At 39.2% G+C, this 21,214-nt stretch overlaps 1 protein-coding gene across 1 annotated transcript; it reads left to right on the forward strand.

Moving 5' to 3' along the window:
• Positions 1–4,416: 4,416 nt before the first annotated feature.
• Positions 4,417–7,921, forward strand: zfp36l2 (zinc finger protein 36, C3H type-like 2). The gene is made up of 2 exons (XM_006638644.3): positions 4,417–4,725; positions 4,993–7,921. Exons 1-2 carry the CDS (start codon positions 4,675–4,677, stop codon positions 6,202–6,204), a joined length of 1,263 nt encoding a protein of 420 aa, XP_006638707.1. The 5' UTR covers positions 4,417–4,674; the 3' UTR covers positions 6,205–7,921.
• The last annotated feature ends 13,293 nt before the right edge of the window (positions 7,922–21,214 follow it).

Here is a 21,214-nt window from a genome sequence, read left to right on the forward strand (position 1 = left end):
GCACTACTCACTTTTTTCACAGATCAAGAGCCTCCCATGAAAGAGGAAGACAGAGTCAGTTTCTGTAGCAATTTATTTGTCCAGACAGAAGGCATTAGGAAGTAGTGTATTAAGGCATTTATACAATTGAGCTTGTTAATTTACAGATAAATGAATATGAGAGGTTTCAATGTAGTCCCCCAAAAATGCTTATGGTCAGTAATTAAAATTGGATTTTCAAAAGAAGACAAATCCTAAAAGAAAGATTTGAATTTAATTTCTGTGCATTATAAAGGTGTCCATAAGTTAATTATTTATAGGGATAGCTCATTACTGGTTCTCATTCTCTGCAGAGAAGAAAAAAGTCCCTGCCTTTAGGTGAACAGGAAATAACGGTTCACATTAAAATGGCTTGGAGAAAATGTAAACAGAGTGTGTTTACCCCAAAAGCTTTGGTTGAGCACAGAAGACATCACAAAGCCTCAGTGTTCAATGCATGTGAATCTGCTTAGGCGACTTGGCAAGAACAGAGCTGTAGTAGTAATCTTCCTTAACTGTAGAGTGACGTGATATATTGGAATGGTTGCATTACCCCAGTAAAAACATGGCCAGTTTAATGGTTGAGTGGTTTTGCAGATCAGGGTTTGTACAATGGTTTGGGGTGTTCTGTAGATGTTTCAGTCTCGGGACAAGGCCTGTCCTAAACAAGATTTTTTTCAAAGTGCTTTCACAGCGTAATTCAAACACAAAATTGAGGGCTAAGTAAATACCAGCTTGTTTTGTCATTTGTTTTGCTTTATTTTTTTTTTCTTTGCTAGACCTCAGTGCCCTGACCTGGGCAGCAAGAGGAACTAAACACCAAAAAGGATAGCCCATGTGTCTCCAGAAACATACTGAAAAAGATTTATTTCATAGTTTCAACGTCCTAATCATCCAAGAAAAGGATGCTTTGTGGTAGCTGAAGTCACAGGAACTGGTAATTTATGGTGACAGAAATGCTTCAAAATTGTTATATGTGACAAACAAAAATAGTCATATTGTGGTACCCAGAAATAGCATGGGTATACTGTGAGACTCTGACAGATACACTCCCTTGAGCAACGCCAGCCAACTCTGATAGAGCTTTTGAAAGCTGTGCTGTTCTCTAATGAAATGTACCACCAGTAGTAATAACAGTCTTTTTTATTTTTGAGATATTGAAGTGGACCTATACAAACAGCATGCATTCAGACATCACTTATAATGCCATAGGAAAAAATATGATTCACAGTTTAGAAGGTTTCTGAATCTTTTTATATTTTAGCATACTGAGGTCAAAGAGGGAGTGTCCTCTATTGCCACAAAATATTTTATTATGATTTGTATGGAGGTGTGGTTGATGTTTTTAAGGACTGTTTACATAATTGTGAGCATATTGGGAGTCCTTGAATCATTCACCAAGAGCAGTTCTCACAACACCCTGGATAAATAATTGTCTTCATTGATAAACTGACACTTACAGGTGATATAACACTTCCCACGTGATAATCAGTTTCCCTTTCCTTACGCGCAGTTTGACCTAAAAAAAAGCTGTACAGTCGTCAAAAAGGTTTCGGAAACTATCCGGAAGGGGGCAGTGCAGCCCACAATGGAACAAGCTTCCTGTTTTGGGGCAGCAGATCTGGAGAAAAAACCTTCTCAGAGCAATACCGGTCACATCACATAGGTAAACGTGTTCTTTTAAAGACAGATTTGAAGAGATGGATTATAATTATCCTATTTGATATCGAAAAAAACGTCCGTTTTCATTATTTTAAATGTCATTTTTATATCTTCAGAATATTAAATAGTAAATCAAATATGGTAAACAGGAAGAAATTGGTAATTGAATAGTAGCAATGATTTTAAACACTAATCACCGCATTTAATGTATTCGTATGTATGAATTTACAATAGAATGCGTTTGAGACTTTAAATAAAATTACAATTTCAGCACAAGGGGGCGCTGTTGTATCACTAAGTAAGATACGCCTGGCATTCCATTATACTAAATTCCTTTCGGGACAAAATGCTTCTGAAGCTGGGTTGTCTTTACAGGTAAATTTCTTGTACTCAAACACGACAGGTTTGGCAGTAAAAAGTTGGTTTAAAATTCAAAAACAAAGCGTGTCATCCCAAATACGTACACTTGGCTCTGTGCGTGGTTTTTGTATTGTCATGCAAACGTTTTATACCCCCCGCCTTAGAATAATAACAGTAAGATGACTGGTTTCCTTCTCAATCAAAAATTAAAAAAAAAAACAGAATAAAAACAGTTTTCATCAATACGAGTAATTGTTAGTTGATTGGTGATGATTTTACGTGTTTCCTACGTGTGTTCATTTTAACTTGTTATTGCGTTGACACTTTGTTGACTCCCCACACTCAACAACCACGGTAACCCGAGTGCGAATCGAAGCCCATTTGAAGTTCCTGCAGTGAACCAAACGAGGCACTTAGTAAATTCATACGTGAAATATGATGAGCAGCTACGCGCAGGTCAGTCGGTCAAACATAAATACAGCGGTCAGGTGTCAGCGAACACCTCATTAGGGCAGCGCTTCTGAAGCCCAGCTCCCTGCAGTGGCAATTCTGTTGCTATACGTGTCTTCACTTATATTACAGGTGGATGCAATGTGGATTTTCTTCTGATGATACCTGGATTATGCAAGTTACTGATTTCGTGAACATAACGTGTAAGTAGGCTTATGTCAAACCACCTCTTTCCACTTTAGGTGTCCAAACAGCTCAGACTATTATCAGCGGAGTCCTCTGATGAATCCTGCTGCGAATCATGCTTGTAATGTGAGTACCCACCCCCTACCCCCCTTAGATACACATACACTGACTGTCCGGTGTGTCTGTCAAGCAAGCAAGTGAGAGTAGACGTGACAAGTTAAAGGCGGAGTTCTGGTTTCTAGTTTGTCATCAAAGTGCGATTATTAACAGTTTAAACCTCAGATCAAAAACCGAAACTAGCTTCACCAAAAGGAAATCTGAACACCTTAATTCTTCATGGTCACCCGCGTCATGAGAGCAGCTCAGGCTTGTGTGTTGTTCATGTGGCGTTCTTACACTGTGGTCTGCGGAAATGAACAGCTGTTTAATTGTCATGACACTACAAAAACAGTTATATTTTTTATAGTCACATTTTTTGCAGTTCTTTTGACTAAACATCTAATGCTTTTACGGAATCGGAAAGCCCGCCCGACCCCAGTGTCTTAAAGCGATTCCTGACATTGATGACAGGCTACTGAAACGATCATTTGAAATGTGGAAAGGACGTTAGTTCGTATTAACATAGTAGTAGTTGAGATTTAGGTATTCTTCGAGAGCGACATGTTCCTTAATTATAGTTTGATATCCTGGTGATACTTTTTTAAAAAAAATGCCTGTCTAATGGTCTAGTCAACGTCGTAGTTTTTAATGAAGCTTTCAATGAAGCTTAAGAGGTGAAAAAGATCCATTTTACCGCTTCCCAAAAAAATCCACTTTTCATGTGCCTAAAAGGCGACTAAGACACAACCCCATTCTGCACGAAACTTGAAAACGAACTATTTCTTTTAATTCTCCTGCTTGCAATAAAAGAATTGCTTCCCGAAGTGTGAAATGATTAATCTTTTTTAACACAACGGCGGTGTCTGATTTTGGGGACATAAAATCTTTTTATGAATCACCTTGTTTACTAGTCTAGAGTAAACATTCATTTGGTTTGGCTGTAACGCTTTCGTTTCTCCAGTAATACCGAAAGCCGTCATTGTGGTTTATTGCACGCTTTTAGCTAACCTAGTCGTAGAACTCAAGCGAAACACCTAGAAATTTAAAAAGACGTTTATTAAACATTTGTGGAAAGGAATATACAGCCGGACCCTGTGATCTAGTTGCAGTTACAAAATATTTATTGTACTTTGAAAGTGAATCAGTCCACGAAAAATGCATTTTTGTTTTAATTGACTGTAGTTCAGTCCTAGTTTGCACCAAAAAACCTGTTGATTTTCTACTACAGTAGGGAATGTTGGTTTACTTTAGGAAGAGCAAAACACCGAGTAGATCTTGCACACGTTTAAAGTAATGGAAAGTTTCAATCGGATACTGCACTCAAGTGAAAACCCGAATAAGTTTTTTTTTGGGGGGGGCTATTTTAAAAAAATAACAGCAAGGGATCCAACCTTGCAATGATCTAAAACTCTTATCGTAAAACTGAGACTAGGATTATGAATTAGTCATCCGACTCTCCAGAGTTCACCCTGTTCTGTTTCTGAAGGAAACTGACTGGAGACGAGTCAGAGCTCCAGCCGCACAGGGAAAAAACTAGGTGGTAACCAGCCAATAAGTCCTGTTGCGACATTCTAAACTGGGGGCGTTGCCTGGACCTGCTCGCAACTGCAGAACTCCTCCCAGCACGCAGCTGCGAAGCATTTATATGTGTGCGCTGCGAGCCACAGCTTTTAGCTGTCTGCTCGGCGTTGTTCTCAAAGACGCAACAAACTTTTTTTTTCCCCCCGTCTGCTCTGCAAGTACCACCGGAGCAGAATCTGGGATTTCACCTTTTCTTCTCGACTGCTCGGTTTGATCGGCACCAGTCGTGGCTTTTAAAACGTTGCAGCTACCCAGTTAGGATCCTGGTTGATCCTCCATGAAATTGCGACTGCCACAGGAAAACAGAGAAATAGAAAAATGTCTGCAACAATTCTCTCCGCTTTCTATGACATCGAGATGCTGTGCAAGGTAATTGAGGTTTCTTTTTACCTACTGGAAGATCTTTTGTAACTGCATTTGTCATTACCTAAAGAACAATGTAGCCTTTACTGAATGTTTTGTTAATCGTGTCTTTATAGGAAATCGTCACCACATTCTTTGATTCTGTCTAGGAGTTGTTATACTGGCACTTCGTTTTAATGTTTTAAAATGCGAGTTGCACCGTTTAGCGCTTTGCAAAGTGATTGACTGACTTAACGACTTATTAAACTTGTTTCTCGCTGCCTTCTGTTACAGCAAACCGAGAAAACCCTAAACATGAATGCTATTCACCTGAACAGCATGTTGGATAAGAAGGCGGTGGGAGCTCCAGTAATTAATTCCAGCACCGCAAACTGCTCCAGCTACACGCCGGGCTTCTACCGGCGGAACTCGACCAGCAACTTGGACTCGCTGGCCAACAGTAACAAGTATCCGGTCACTCCATACAGCAACCTCAAGGACAGCACATCAAGCAGCAGCAGCACCACTACTACTGCCATTATGAACAAAGAAAACAAGTTCAGAGACCGAGCTTACAGCGAGAATGGGGAGCGCAGCCAGCACATCCAGGTCGCGCAGCAGAAACCCGGCTCGCAGATCAACTCCACCCGCTACAAAACGGAGCTGTGTAGGCCCTTTGAGGAGAACGGGGCGTGCAAGTACGGGGAGAAGTGCCAGTTCGCCCATGGATATCACGAACTGAGGAGTTTGTCCCGTCATCCAAAGTACAAAACCGAGCCCTGCCGCACATTTCACACCATTGGCTTCTGCCCCTACGGCCCTCGCTGTCATTTCATACACAACGCCGACGAGAGGAGGCCGGCGCCCAGTAACGCGAACAGCAGCGCGCTGCAGAGCGACCCCAAGCCCCCCAGGGAGTTGTGCGGGTTCCATCAAAGGGACATCCTGCAGCAGCACGCCGCTTACAGCCAGAGGGACAGACCAAAGCTGCACCACAGCCTGAGCTTCTCGGGCTTCTCCAGTCACCACGGACTTGAGTCGCCTTTGCTCGAGAGCCCCACGTCCCGCACTCCCCCGCCTTCTTCCACCTCGTCCTCCTGCTCCTCTAACCTCTACGAGGACGTGCTCTCGCCCACCTCCATGTCTTGTGTGAACAGCGCCTTCTCTTTCCCGGGTCAGGAGCTGAAAACCCTCCTTGCTCCCCTGGCAATCCATACCCAGCAGTATGCCAACCCGTCTAACAGTGCTTACTACGGCAACCTTCAGGCCAACGTCTGCCCCCCCTCGCCTCCGTACAACATGAGCCACTTGCAGTCCCTGCGCCGTCTCTCCGAGTCGCCGGTGTTTGATTCGCCTCCCAGCCCCCCAGACTCTCTCTCAGACCTGGAGAGCTACGTGAGCGGGTCCCTGAGCTCTTCAGGAAGTCTGAGCGGCTCCGAGTCGCCCAGTTTGGATGCAGGAAGGCGTTTGCCAATCTTCAGCAGGCTGTCGATTTCAGATGATTAATTGCCCTACTTGTGCTTGCAATAATGGGGACGGAAACGACTATAAAAGACCCCACCTTCCCATCTCCTGAGTTTCCCAACAATGTGTAACTTTTAACACCCTTAAGACGAAAGATGCGAACCGTTAAAACGAATGTTGGTGAAACGCTAGGAAATATTCCCAAACATTTGAGACGGCATTAGATTTTCTTTCAAGTATAAAAAAGTACATCAACAGAAGGCATTCCATCTCTGATAAAAAGAACTTTGCAAGAACTTCAACTGTAAAGTTAGGTCTACCGTGCAAATTACACATTCAGGAAAAAGTTGTGAACTGCTTTTGTTCACATATATAAAACAAGACTTTTTAAACGAAGAAAGACTGTAAGCTGTTCTGAAATATTCCACCATCCTGCCAAGAATATGCCTTGATATATAAGTATATTTTCAAACTATTTTGTTTATAAACCTTAAACTTCCATTCCAAAACTTTGATCTGTTTCACAGCGCCACACAGTGGCATATTTGGCTAGTGCAGTTTGTTGCTTTTTCCAAAAGCACTGTTGAGTTCAGCTCGTTTGGGTAATGACTGCTGATGGTTGAATATTTTTTTTTTAGCTGTTTTGATGGATTACATAGCGGTGCACAACTTGCTATGAAAACTATTTAACTTATTTATTATCTTGTGAAAAGTATAGGCTACATTGGTAATTGTCCATACTGTATTTATCAAGTATGATGAAGCAATAGATCTATATTCTTTTATTATGTTTAAATTATGATTGCCATTATTAATCTGCAGAATGTGGAGTGTTCTTTTCACAGTAATATATATTTTTTGTAACTTCACTTGGTTATTTTATTGTAAATGAGTAAAAAAAATCTTAATTTAAGAGATTGTATGTAATATTTATTTCATTAATTTTGTTTTTGTTTACGTTTATAAAAAGATGGCGTGATTTCTGTGTTTTAAGAAGTCATGTCTTGTTGCTGTGGAAGTTGTAGTTGAGGAAATTTCTAGGTATTTCTGTAGAATGTAAAAGTTGAAAGATGTTGTATGGGCCGTCCAAACACACAGAATAGCCTTAAGCTTTTTAAAGATCAGACTTCAAAAGTGGCAAAGAAAACCCAAGTAAAATAATTAACCAAAAAAGTATTTTTTATATTTTTTTGATCACACTGTGATTCAAGCCAAGTGCCAGAGAATGTAGCAATAATTTGACCCAGTATTATTCTGTTAGTGCCTCTAGGGATCCTGAAACATACATGCCTTAAGATTAAATTAACCAAATAAAGTATTTTCCTACATATATATTTTTAAGCCTATTGAATGTAGTGTTGGGTTTAAAGTCCTCTTTATCAGGTTGTTACCACTTCTTGATTTTTTTTTTCTAACCAAGAGCAACAGATTTTGCAATAGTTTTTTTTTCCTCTAATCCTTAAAGCATTTTTTTCCTTTAAGATTTAAAAGGTCTGAATCTTCCAAACTTGCTGGACGGGAGGGAGTGAAAGAACAACTTTTGTTTGTACATAGTAGGTACAGAGGATGAGCACTATGTACTTTTTTTGGACTACTTTATCAGAAGTAAAGCTTTTTGAATGTAACTAAAAACGGACAAAAAGACAACTTGAGTTGTAATATATATTTTGGGGAGTCAGTTCACTACAAATTGAGTGTGAGACTGTAAACTTTGTACTGTACATTTTTGTAGTTCTCCCAATAAAATCATTTTTGAAAAGTCTGGATTTTTTTGTGTGTGGAATATACAAGTCGAGTGCTGTAGTAAGACTCATTCATTATTGAATTAACATTTTAAATGTCTCTTTACAGTAAGTCTTGGGTTTTTAACTTGGGATTAACTCTCCTCCCCATATGCGCATGATCATCCCCTAGAACATTGCATATCTTCAATGTTGGAATTGGCTTGCAGAAGTATGTTTAAAGTCTTTAATTAGAAATGAGTGCCTATTTGTAATGTAAAATGGAGCTAAGCAAGCTATCCAGATTGTTGATCTAGAAACAGTAATGCAATTTCTTTGGCAGGTTTTCAACACTTTCCAAAATGTTCCAAAGTCCATCTCTCCATAGGACACAGACACTTGAAAGGGGAGTTTTATCAACTTGGCAGCAGGAGTGAAGGGGTTATTGCATGACTTGTGTACACCTCACTAGCTTTCCTCTTGTGCTGCACACTTGTAGTTATTGCACCTTATCCATTCCTTGTTCTTTTAAGGTGGTGCTTCCTGTCCCTGTAGAGCTTTGCCCCTTACCCTTTAGGGTTTCTGCTACAATTCCTAGAATTGAGACATAATGGTAATAAACTTTATTTTATATACTATTTTTAAAAGTAGTGTCTCAAAGTGCTTTACAGTAGGTATAAAAATGAGTATATTGTGAGTATTTCTGTCCTTTAAATGCAATGCAATATAGTAGCAACTTTTAAAGAAAATCTGTTTACAGCAAAGAATATTGATGGGAGTTTCTTTGGCATCTCCTGATCTTTCTAAATGTTCATTGTTTAATGGTTTTTAGCATTGTGCAAAATAATTTGCTCATCATGTTCATCACCTCAATGGAGAGTGAATGTTCATCTCTTTTAAAGCTAAGACTACAATTTGTCCACATGGACACCAGCTTGATAGTACTTGGGCATTTTCAGTTGGCTGGTGAAAACTTGGCAATATCGTGATTCAATATCTTGTCTTTATATTGAAAAAGTTTCAAGATCTTTTTTTTCCCTGTTTTAAATATCCACTTGCATTTCAAAATGGTATATATATATGTGTCAATGCTATTTTGCTTATTTTTTGAGTTCATGAACAGAATAACCTATGTATTCTTTGAGGTACAATAAGTTGAACAAAGACAAAGAGATGTCTAAGACAGAGCAGTAACATTCCTGAGATATTTACTTCTTCAGAATTGAAAATTAATGGTCAAGTGTACCTGTATTGCGTATCTATTGGGTACTGGATATAGAAGTTACAATGAAAGGAAGTACTGCAGCAAGAGCTATGTCCAGAAGGAAAGTACTGTTGCCTCTGATTGCCACCCATTTCCACCACCATTCAGGTTATTTTACTTTTTTTTTTATAAGTCAGGACTTTTATGAAGCATATAGAAATATTGAAAACCACAATTTTTATAGATGTGTGAAATCCTCTCTGGTTTTTATAACTTGTGTGTTTTCTCATGTTTGATGGGAGTTTTGTTTTGTATTGAAAAAACTGCGCTATAGCCAAGCCAAGGAATTGATAAAACCGTATCAGTCTCCCTTCTTAATTCAAGCCTGCCTTTTTTTTTGGTGCAATAGTGTGACTAGTTTGCATGGCTGAAATTCTGAGTCAGGAGCACCGTTTCCAAGGTAATAACCTCATAATAGTCAGACCCTTCCAACAGCATGTGACCTTCTTATCAGTGTTTGTGAAGCGGCACTTTGCTTTGTATCTGCAGACGGAACTTTCACTCTATAGGCAAAGGAAGCAGCCCTTTCTTTGATTGTTAAATCATATACAGTATGCTATCTGCATGCTCAAATTACCTGTTTTGTTTCTGTTTCGGTGAGGCCAAAATGTTATACAGAAAGAAGACCAATGGCTGCACCACATTGAAACGTTGATGTCAATGAAATCAATGTGCCTTGTACTTATTTCTTTAAGTCTGCTCTCTTTTAACTTGATTTCTCATATGAAAAAAAATGTAATAACTGGATAGACATAAGGAATAGGTCATACAAAAAATCTGCAATTAAAAAAAATATCTAATTTCTTGGCTTTTTCTCTGGGACAAGAGCACATGAATGCCTATTTGAAATGGCACATCTGGTGAAGTAGGATGTGAGTCATGTGAGATCAGGCCCCTGAGAGCTCAGTGGACCAGCTCTGGCCTCAGTTTCCCTTGCGCAGATCTCAAAAGAATACATAGAAACCATAGAACAGCTCACCAAAAAATGCTATGGCCATGCCTTTTGTCTTTATTTTTTAATGAATTAAAAAGAATTTGTGACGGACAGCTGAGGGCTCCCACCACAGCTCCAATGCTGTTTTTTCTGGTTTATGTAAACATATGTAGAAGTTGAAAGGGCATAATGCTACGTCACTGATTTTTATCATCACAGTGGTTTCAGAGGACATCCAGGAATCTTCTATTTCTGCAAGTGTGTGATTAGCTGGAAAACGAATAAGCATCATATTTACAGTATCTATCATATTACATGATAGGGAAGTTACTCCTAAATGGGGTGTTTAATACAGTGTGCAACTACATTGTACTGTCCTCATCTTGCATGTTCCTGCTCCCTGTCTTTATCGTGAGCCCTCACCCATGTCACTCTGCTTTGTGGGCCGTAATCTCTCCCATTCAAACACTAACAGATCTCTTCCCACCCTGAGTGATGAGGAACAGTGTGACTATTCATTATAGCTGGCCCTTGTTTGCACTGCAACTGAGCTGCCTTTTTTCTATTTTATTTTTTGAAATGCAACACCGGTCGGTGTTGGTGCAAAGTGCAGATGTGTAAGTGGTGTGTGTTAGATAGGTTAACATGTCAGCCACAGCCTTGGGCTTTTTTCATGCCATTTTGTTCTCATACGTGGGGTAATCATATGTTTCATGCACACCTTTGTCTGGTCTGGTCTCACACATTTTCGTCTTTAGTTTCCTCCTGGGTTGGGTGCATGTTAAATTCAGCAAATGACACACACAAAAAAAATAGTGACTTGTGAATTGCAGCAGCCCTTTGTAATTGTAATTGAGTATCCTTTGGATGTAAGTGGAGAGAACAACTCCTGTTGTACTCCACTTAGAAAGCTTTTTATCACTATTATGGCAGCACTGTATATACTGCACTGTATGAATTTTTGTTTCATTCATTCTCATACTTGTTTAAAGAGTATTTTTCTCATAAGCTTATTAAGCTTACACAAAATCAAGCTTACAATTTTATAACCAGTTGAAAACAGTTTCTTGACTCTCTTTAACTGTCCCTAACACCAAAAAACTCCACAAAGCATCCCCCCTTGCTTAGCTATCTTGAGGCCAGACTTAACATTAAGTATTTTGTTGTGGTGTTTAATATTGGGGTCATATACGTGCAGTTCTATATTAAAGGAAAGGTGAACTGCTGACCTCTTCACTTCAGATAAAAAAAAGTTTTCCTGTAACAGGCCCTTATTCTTCACACACTCAGATTGTGCCCTCAAAGATTGAATTATCATTATCACTATTATAACACTAAGAATAATTTTGTTCAAACATAGATGCTAATTGTGTTAGTTTGATGGGTTGTGTGTGGCTTAAGTACATCCTTCTCGAGGTAGAACTCCTAAATTAAAGAGAATTGGATAAATGCTCTTTTCAAAGCATTTGTAGGCCTCTTTTCTCTTTTTTCTGGCGTTTCACCACTCATCAGAAATGGAAGAAATGTTTTGTTTTGATTTATTTTTTTGCGCTTGAATGAGGTGTTTCAGTTGAGTTTCCCGGCTTCTTATCAATTCAGTGGAACCTCTTCCTGTAAATGAGGGCCCTGTCAGTGCAGATTCGGGTGAGGATTGGCTCCATTAGCGTCCCATCACCATGTCTCCACTTCATGTCCGTCCGGCCGGTGCTGGAGTCCTCAAGACTCAGTGCCACTGTCAATTCTGTGAAGTGGACTCTTTCTGATGGGGAGTGACCATCATCGAGGTGAGACCGCCCCAAGAGGAAAGGAAACCGCAGAAGCTCCTGAGAGAAAGGGTGAGTCTTAATTCCTGAGCCTTGCCGTGGTAGAGCATATCTTTTCTATCATTATTTAATGTAATTTTGAATACAACCTTTACTTTTCAAAGAAAATCCTATCACCCGCCCTTTCATAAGAATATTCTGTGCATATTTTAAAAGTAGGCCATTGTATTATTTCATTGTGCCGTTTGTGCATTGACTGAGGAAGCCAAGAGGGGTGCAGGGAAGTGATACCAGAATACCACTCTCCCCTGTCCCCCAGTACACAAGTGCTGTACTCTTATGTAACCTGTCAACGTGATGGAAAACCATGCCAGGGCTTGGCCAACGAAGAACACTTCAGTAATTCAACAGTTCCGTTTGGTTAGAGTGTGTTTTTTCTATCCTTCAAGAACAAAGTAAACAATATGTGAAATCACTGACACAGTGTGATTTTGTGGTGCTTTTGGCTTGTTTTGACAGCGTATCTCACTGTGACTGACATGGTGTGTAAAATACGCTCCAAGAACTTCTGTCTTGGTCCCATTCCTACCACACCAAGTAGTCCCTTTGTTGAAATAGTGATTAATAAATTGTGTTTAAAAAAGTGTTTTGTTGAGAAATCGAACTTACTGCAGTACCACATCTGCTTAAAAGAAGCCCTGAAATCCTATCAAACTTTGGGCCGATTTCAAATTGTCCCTTCCTATCCAAAGGTCTAGAGCATGAGGTAACATCCCAAATGCAAGACTGATTAACAATAAACAAGCACTTCAAACCTTTTCCTCTGGCTTCATGCAATACCAGTCCTGGTGATAGTGACTAATGACCTCCTCATGGCTTCGGACTAAGGGATACTGTCTACCCTTGTTCTGCTTGACCTTAGTGCCTCTTTTAACCCTGTTCATCATGCAATTTTCCTAAATCACTTACAGACCCATGTTGACATCTCTGGTGTTGTTCTTAGAAAATTAGGATGACAAGGGAGAGCAGAACAGCATCTAACATCTTCAGTTCTGGTGGTTTCCACACTCAGTTCTGGGCCCTTTTGTCTTCAGCATCTACATCACCACGGCTAGATATAATGTACTTTACCATAAATATTTGCTAGCCATGCTGTGTTTGGGTGTCACACTTTATTAAACTTTCATACATATATAACACTGCAACAATCTGCAATTTTCTCTGCTACAAACAGAAAATAATATTAGTTTTTAAAAGCATAATTCTCTCTACTTCTTAAATGTTAGATATAAAAATATTAAACCCAAACTCAGTCATTAAATAGTTCTCTTTAAAGGTTTAGAATCTGTTATCCATTTGCTTCTATTAATATTATTTAAACTTCTATCTGTAATTAATACTTCTATTTATATTTCTACTTTGAAACTTTTGAACTGGTGTGCAAATATTTATGTGCTTCAATCTCTACGTAACAAACTGTCTAGGAAAATATAATAAAGTGGAGCCTGACATACTTTATCTAGGAAGTATGGGCTGATTTAGCTTCTTATCACATTATGGAATTGTAGTGGCTGATACTCAAGACATAAAGGGAATGTGAGTGTGTTTTGTGCCCAGGGGCTGGGTGTGCAGATTGGCATGTGTTAAATGGTGTTTCAATCTCAGCAGTAGCCCAGGAGGCTGACATCAGTGTTAGAGCCATCACACACTGCTGTGTGGATGTCCCCTCTGGCAGGTGAGATGAATAGGGAGGTGTGTGCAGTCCCTGGAGGTTTTTCTATTCTTTGAATACTTTTGTTGGGTCACCTAAACATAGACCCTCCCATGCTGAACTGATTATTTAAGGCCATATACTTTTGCATCCATTGAAAAAGTACTTAAAAATCAACTGATCAAGAAATACTTTGGTAAAAAATGCATAAAAGTGTGTTTATGGGGGTGGTTTGTGGATGGGGGTTATTGGAGGAAGGGAGTTCTCTTCTGTTATAACATTTGTGATTACAATGTCTCTTTTTACATTACAAATGTATTCTCTGAACTTTCATTGCTATAGCAGATTTACATATGTGAATTGCAATGGAATGCATCATGAATGTCAAAAGAGTCCTGTGTGCCATATAAAGGGAAACAGCCAACCCCATATCTGATGGTGCTATCTGGAAAAAAAGCATAGGATAGGAGGCTTTTTTCATTATGTTTGAGGTGAACTGCACTGGTGGAAGGAAGACTTAATTAATGGCTAATGTTTCAGTCAAATCAAATTGTTTTCTGGTTATTTTTCTTTTTAAAGAAAAATATATTATAAAAGAGATTACATTACATTCCTGATTATTTACTTTGTTTATACCTATTTAAAAAGTCTCAATGAACAATGCATTGTTTTTAACTGTACAGATGATGCTTGTTTTGTTCAGAAGCACCTTACCAATCTAAATTAGAATGATGAACATTTTTTTCAGCATGGAATAAACCTATTACTTGTTCCTTTGCAGCCTACGCATGCTGACGTAGCTACCCACCTGAACTAAATTAGAATGAGCTGCAAAAACGAGCCAGTTGTATTTTACATCTCCTAACCAGAGCATGCAAATATTCCAGATGGTCGTCATTCTTTATCAGCTCATTTTAGTCTGGGGAGAGCTCAGAAGAATAAAGAACACAGCATGTTTTTGTCTACAGAGACTTCCTTCACCGGGACTTGGGTACCCCTTTACTGCCACACATCGCTGAGCTGCAAAGACAGTCATGACACTCTTGAACTCCCTCTTGAGTTTATAATGTGGAAGCCACGTCCAGTGAGGCTAACCTGTTTACAGCTCTCCTGGCCACATTGAGGACAAGATGGGCCAACTGTAAACACCATTATGCTTTGCTTCCCCTTCTCCACCCATCCTGCGCTAAACACAGAGAAATCACATCGAACCAGTCTGGAGCTGGCCTTTGTATTAACCCCTTGTTGTTCTTTGTTAACCCCTTGATGCACTTGGTACTCCCTGACTTGGAGATGGGGGTTATCTTCAGTGACCAGGAAGCAAGCAGAGCATAAGTCTGATTTTTTCAGGTCTACATCTATACTGTTTGGCATTGAAAATGCCACAAATTACTTCTGGGACCAATAGCATATGTTGCAATACTTCTCAATATAAGGTATCAGAATAAGGACAGTCCTAGGCTTTAGCTGGTAAAGCATGGAAAATGTGAACAAATATACAGATCAAGGAATCTTGGTGAGTTTATAGTTAGAAACATGACAGAATGTCAAAATGGAAACATTATAGTTATGACCTCCATGCATCCTAGTAGTGTTGACACACAGACTGCTGTGTGATATTCTACCACTCTTCCTGTGCAGCTGCAGCTGGCTGGCAAAGGCTGCAATTGATTCTTTTGATGGTAATGTCGAGCTAGTCTCACAGATGATCTGCTAGACTGGGGTCAGCAGAAAAAGCTGACGACAACAACACCTCAATATTATTTTCCCAAAGTTCCCAACACTGTCTAAACTTGCTTTGTCCCACTTGATCACATGAACTTGATCACACTAAGCATTAAGTTGCATTCCATCTGCACATACAGTAAGCCTGCAGTTTGACAATAGTTACTCAAATGGACAGTGTGGTGACCTTCTGCCATTCAGGATATGGCCTGGCCCCCAAAGAGTTGGTTTCTCTGCACACATTTGCTGGATTGTTGAAGCAGGGCATTCTACAGCTAGCTTGTCTCACAGAAAAGCACCCTCCAATCATGCAGATTCTAACAATGTGATCTTCATTACTCATGCAGGACATGGTTATATCATTTACCATTCTAGTGTTAATAAAAAACATGTTTTTTCCAGTCACCTCAAATTCCTAACAATGGCCAGCTGGTATTTTTATGAAATCATGTGACTTGAGTTCAATTCAATATTACTAAAACAATCAATACATTAATTTGCTCACTATTTAATACAGAACTAATATTATGCATTTGCCCAGTGCGCTACTGGAATAAATATAGACTGCTTCATTTTAATTTTACATGAGTATACTTTGTAGTCCTATTGATGAATAATAAACGTGGCAAAATGAGTCAATTTAAAACAATAATAGACTGAAAATGTTTTCAGTGAACAATCAGGTCTGAAAAGAAAACACGTTTGAATGGAGGCCACTAGTATCCATACTGGGCATCTCTGCCTTAGAAAGTTGTTGAGTCTCTACACAATTTTCCAGTACTTGAATTTGAAGTGTGGACGTTTCTGCAGGCTCTGCAAGAACTCTTGTTGCTGTGCAAGAGGAAAACCACAGAAGTTGCCTTTTAATTTTTTTTTTAGCTTTTCCATAAGACATAAATGTGCTTAAGAAATGGCTTAAGAAATGGCACTTCCCTCCTGGAGTCAAGGAGGAAACACCCAGCTCCCGTCTGTAAATCAAAACCACAAAGGCTTTCAGCTGCTGGAGTACAAACTTCCTTCCTGCCAGGGTGAAGGCCAAAACATTGCCTGGTTGTGTGTGAAACAGAGATTGAATAATAGTTCTGAATCATTTCTGATGATGGAATCCAAGCCATTGTACTGGTCCCTGAAAATACAAACAACTGTGCCATATTAGAACGAGATATGTAGGTTTTCAGATTACTATCAGTGCGTCATTATGATTTTTACAACAGGAGATTTAAGAGAAATACAACAGGGTGTATGTGACAGGTCAAAGTTTGCCACTTTATTATGTTGTAAAGTCATATTAACATATTTATTACATATTATAGACCTTCTAAATGAGCCACTTTGTTTCAGACAGGAGTGATTAAATACGGGTTTTTGTTTCATAGTTACATATCATATAGAAATTGTTTTGTGGAATAATGAGGTACAGTAGTGCTAAATCTGTTTCCAAGCAGGTTTGTGTAAGAAAGGTGGAACCAACACGTTTCTTAATTCAAGCATGTGCAACGCTTTATTAATAATAATGCTGATGTATTATTCTGACATTCAGCAGCAAGAAAAGCTTTTTATCTTGTGGAGCTGGGTGGAGTTAAAAAAAACCAAGATGTTTTGTGAAGCTTTACAGGCAAAATAAGAGGGACACTCTCTACATGCTTACTGTAAGTCGAGACCTGGAACCGGAGAACACTAACGTTCCACAGTCATAATCATGCTGTCTCCTAGTCACCCACAAACTCATATGCAACCACACTCTCAAACTCTCACACAAACACAAGATCCACAGGCTCAATCAAACGCAAGCACACACACAGATGCGCTAGAGCAAACTAATCAGATGCCCAGTCTCGCATGCTCCCCACTGGCCTCCTCACACGTGCAGGTTATAGACTCGCTAGTCCAGTTTGTTTCATGTAGTTGTAACAGCTGTTGACATCACTGAGATGGTATCCGCTGATATTACACGAACATGTAAACAGGAAGGCACACCAGAAAAACACCTTGCCAAAATGGCAGACTTAATGAGCTTCTGCGTCAGTTCACTGTGAACAGCTTTACTGATAGAGTATGAGAACATTTAAACAGCAAAAACGTAAACTACAATAAAGGTTCATAGCTAATGCAGAACAAATGGAAATGTTTGAGATAGAAAAATTTGGAGGAGCTTTCTATTCCTTCATAATTCATTACACGGTCTTAGGCAGGTTATGGAGAGCATAGTTGAATCATACTGATATTTATTTTTTGTTTATGCTCTCTTTCATGTGTTGTGGTGAAGGTAAAATTGGACTAGAGGTGCAGTTTGTGGTTGAGACTGCAAAACTCATTTGACAAATCTTACCTGTTTGATTCTCTAATGAAGGGTCTGCATTAACAAAGGAAAGTGTGGAATTACTATTCCTTAATATTGCAACTAAAGCCTAATAACACTATTTTATAAATAAACAATAAAAAGTAACTACTTGTGTACACTTTGTGTACAAATATGTTTTTGCCTTTGTGCTTTATATATGATGTTAAAAAGTTACATTAATACTCCATAAAGCATTATGATATTTTTAACTGCATTTATGCTACATTTCAATGCATATATTAAACCATAACAACAAATGCTCTATAATAAATAATTATTTAATGAAAAATGAGGTTATATATATATAGTAAGGACAATTAATACCTGACTGCCTATAACAACATTGGACCCAGAGGGCTTTATATATACGAGAAGATCTTGTTCATCCACCTCTGAATTGCAGCACCCACCTGGGTGACATCTGAAAACCATTCTGCTCCCACAGTCCCGATACACAATGGATCACATAGTGAAGTCAGAAACTGGTTCACCACTTGAATTGGGGGGAGTGTAATCTAGCCAGATCATCAGGATAAAACCTCTAGGCTCATGAACAATGCCACTGGATCTTTTAATGACCAGATAGTTAGCATGTTGGTTCAAACTCTCATCTGAACTACAGCACTTCTTACCATACCCTGTACTGGATTGTACTTATAAAACTCCCCACAGACGTAGCAAAACTTGCGGTCTGCACAGGTAAATATTATGAACGTGGTTACATTTGGATGAAGATCATTCACAATAATGTCCAACAAGCATGATCCGGAATGCAAAGTTTTTATTTTTTAAATAAAAACAAAGAACGAAAGACACCTAATTTTGTACCTTTATCTAACCGCAGGAAGTATCTTAATTTCAAGTGGTCACCTGCAGGTTGTTCAGCCTTGCAGAACAGAGCCATGACACCCTGGGGCAGGTGCTCCTCCTTCATGGGGGAGGTCACCCAGAGTCCTCCTGCTGGGCTGGTCCCTTGTTCTCCTGGCATTGCACAAGACACAATCTGTTGTGTGGACTGTAGTCATCACTGGGTTGAAAAATTGTTGGGTTTTTTTACAGTCAGAACCCAGGAAATCTAGGCTTTGTGCTACTACATTATTTGGTTGACACTTTTATACAGAGTGACTTATATTGGTACCTGTTACAAAAGATGAGTAATTTACTGGATTATTTGTGTGAAATATTTTGCTCAAGGGTACAATAGCAATGTCTCACTTGGGATTTGAACCCACAAACTTCTAGTTCCAAGTCGAGAACCCTAAATACTGCTGTACTACACATTATATACTGAAATACTGGAGATGCATAACTTGCTGTTATTGTTATTTTGGTCACATTCTGTATTTAAACAGCATGCCCCTCACTGCTTAAGTAACTACCCACATAAGGTATCCATACATAACTACCATACACAAAAAACTGAGGTAACTTTCCAACTACAATAAAATCGGATGATTTTCATATCTTTTATCTCAAATGCAAAATTATATCTACTTCTTTTAACTCTAAATACACTCAAGATGATATTCCAAGGAATGCACACACATTCATATGTAAAGAAGTAAAGAAGAGCTCTAGGCTAAAAATTAACCTCTACTTGTTCTTTTGCAGCTTGCAAGTTGATGCAACAGTCTTACCTATTCTTATTCAATCCTCCCATTGTCTTTGGTGTTTGTGGCTTTACATGTTTCCAGTTTCTTAAACGTAGTCTTTCAAAGTAAACAGTTTGGCCTGAAAAAAAAAGCTAAATACAGTGTTATGATATGTAATAGGAAGCAATTTCATATAATCATACAATTGTTTATATTGCAGAAATGTAACTGCTGCGTTTTCCATTTTCTGAAGTTTCTGAAACAGGACAAAACAGGTAAGTTGCTTTATTTCCATGTTCTTTTAAACCTCTTTTAAAAAGAGAAAAAGTGTTTCACTCCTGTGCTCTATGAAAGTTGTCATGGCACCCAGGGCATAAGCAAAGTGGCTCACCCTGCTGTTGTGCACAGGGTCAAAGGTCAACCCTTGCCCGGGCTGTAGAAGGCTTTAGAAGTGGCCAGGGAGTGCAGGAGGGGGTTGTGTGTATATGAGGTGAGGGTGGGGGGGGGGGGTTATGCTCTCTGACCTGACCTCAGCTGTCAGGGGTCACGTCATATTTCATATATCTCTACTCAAACAATGGCAGTGTTGATAAAATCTGCCTGGGCCCAGAGGAAATGAATGTTTGTGCACCTTAATGCTCTTCTCTCTGCACAAGCTAAACACGGCTGCTGACAGGAAATTGGTATTAGGTTTTATTGAAGCCACCCCTGGTTTGCCTCACATCTCAGGGCAGGAGCTGCTTCCTTTCTGTGGTTTTCATAGAAATAGAAGAAAAAGAAATAAAAAAACAACAACGCCGCGTCTTGCAGAGATATTTTCTTTTTGCACCCTTTCCTTTATGGCTCATGGCTGCATAACATTTGGCTTGCTTGCTGGAATGTTCCACAGTGGAGTTCTTCCATAATAAAATGCCTTTACATAAACGTCTTCTTCCTTTTTTAACAGAAGACTGAAAATCTAGCTCTTGAGATTGTGTATATGTCTCACATGTGTGATTCTATGTGTGTGGTTAGACTATCTCTATGCTAGTCTAAATCTTGTTTCGTACAAAGCACTCCATTGAGAATTGATCATGAGTTAAATGCAGTATGTTTATTGTTGAATAGCAATCTTCCTTTAAAAAACAATTGGGAGTTCTCCTAGAAATAGCCACATAAAACATTGGCCAGTTAAAGGGGTTAATTTGTAGTAAAATAATAAAAACATTATAAGTTGCCCCAGATAAGGTGATCATCTATGAGTTAGTAGTATAATAATAATGCTTAAAAGGTTGACTGATATTTCTAAATTATTTACCATATGTTTATACTATATGTGTGCCCAGTGATGGATTGGTGTCTCCTCCTGGGTGTATCCCGCCTCGAGCCCACTGATTGCTTAGCTAGGCTCTGGTTTATCAAGACCCTGCATTTGACTAAGGGGTTCTTGAGAATGTATTGATAATGATGATGATCTTAACAGTAAAAAGCCAATAACTGGAAATATTAGCTGTAATTTTAGTCTGAAATATAATGCAAAGCTTCAGCTAAAGTGTGCTGGAAGAGGCTGATATGGATTGTAAACTATACAAACTCACGTATAAGCACACAAAAGGGAAGCATCCAAAACAGAAACTGAGAAGAAACATATACAAGGGCATGTGGTTGTTTTCCCAGAATTCTTCACTTCTGGCAGCAGTTACAGAAAAATCATAGTTTTCTTTATTTATTGATCTTCCAAAACAATGCACCTGGAAGTTTGATTTACAGAATGAGGCAGATAAATGTGCTCAGACTCAGGCTGTAGGGCTGGGCTCAGTATAGTAGGGCTGTGTCACAGCTGCACATTCTAAACAAGCCCCCTTTGTCCACCCCTGTCAAGCTTGTTTGAGGACAGGAAGTTCAGCATCTGTTTTAAAGAGTGACCTTACTGTGCCCGCATGGAGCGACCACATTCACTCCCCTGTCAGAGCCACCCCATGCCACTTCCTCACCTTGGCTATGTGGAGGGAGATATGGTGT

This window comes from Lepisosteus oculatus, chromosome 17, assembly GCF_040954835.1.
Source record: "Lepisosteus oculatus isolate fLepOcu1 chromosome 17, fLepOcu1.hap2, whole genome shotgun sequence".
Taxonomy (NCBI): Eukaryota; Metazoa; Chordata; class Actinopteri; order Semionotiformes; family Lepisosteidae; genus Lepisosteus; species Lepisosteus oculatus.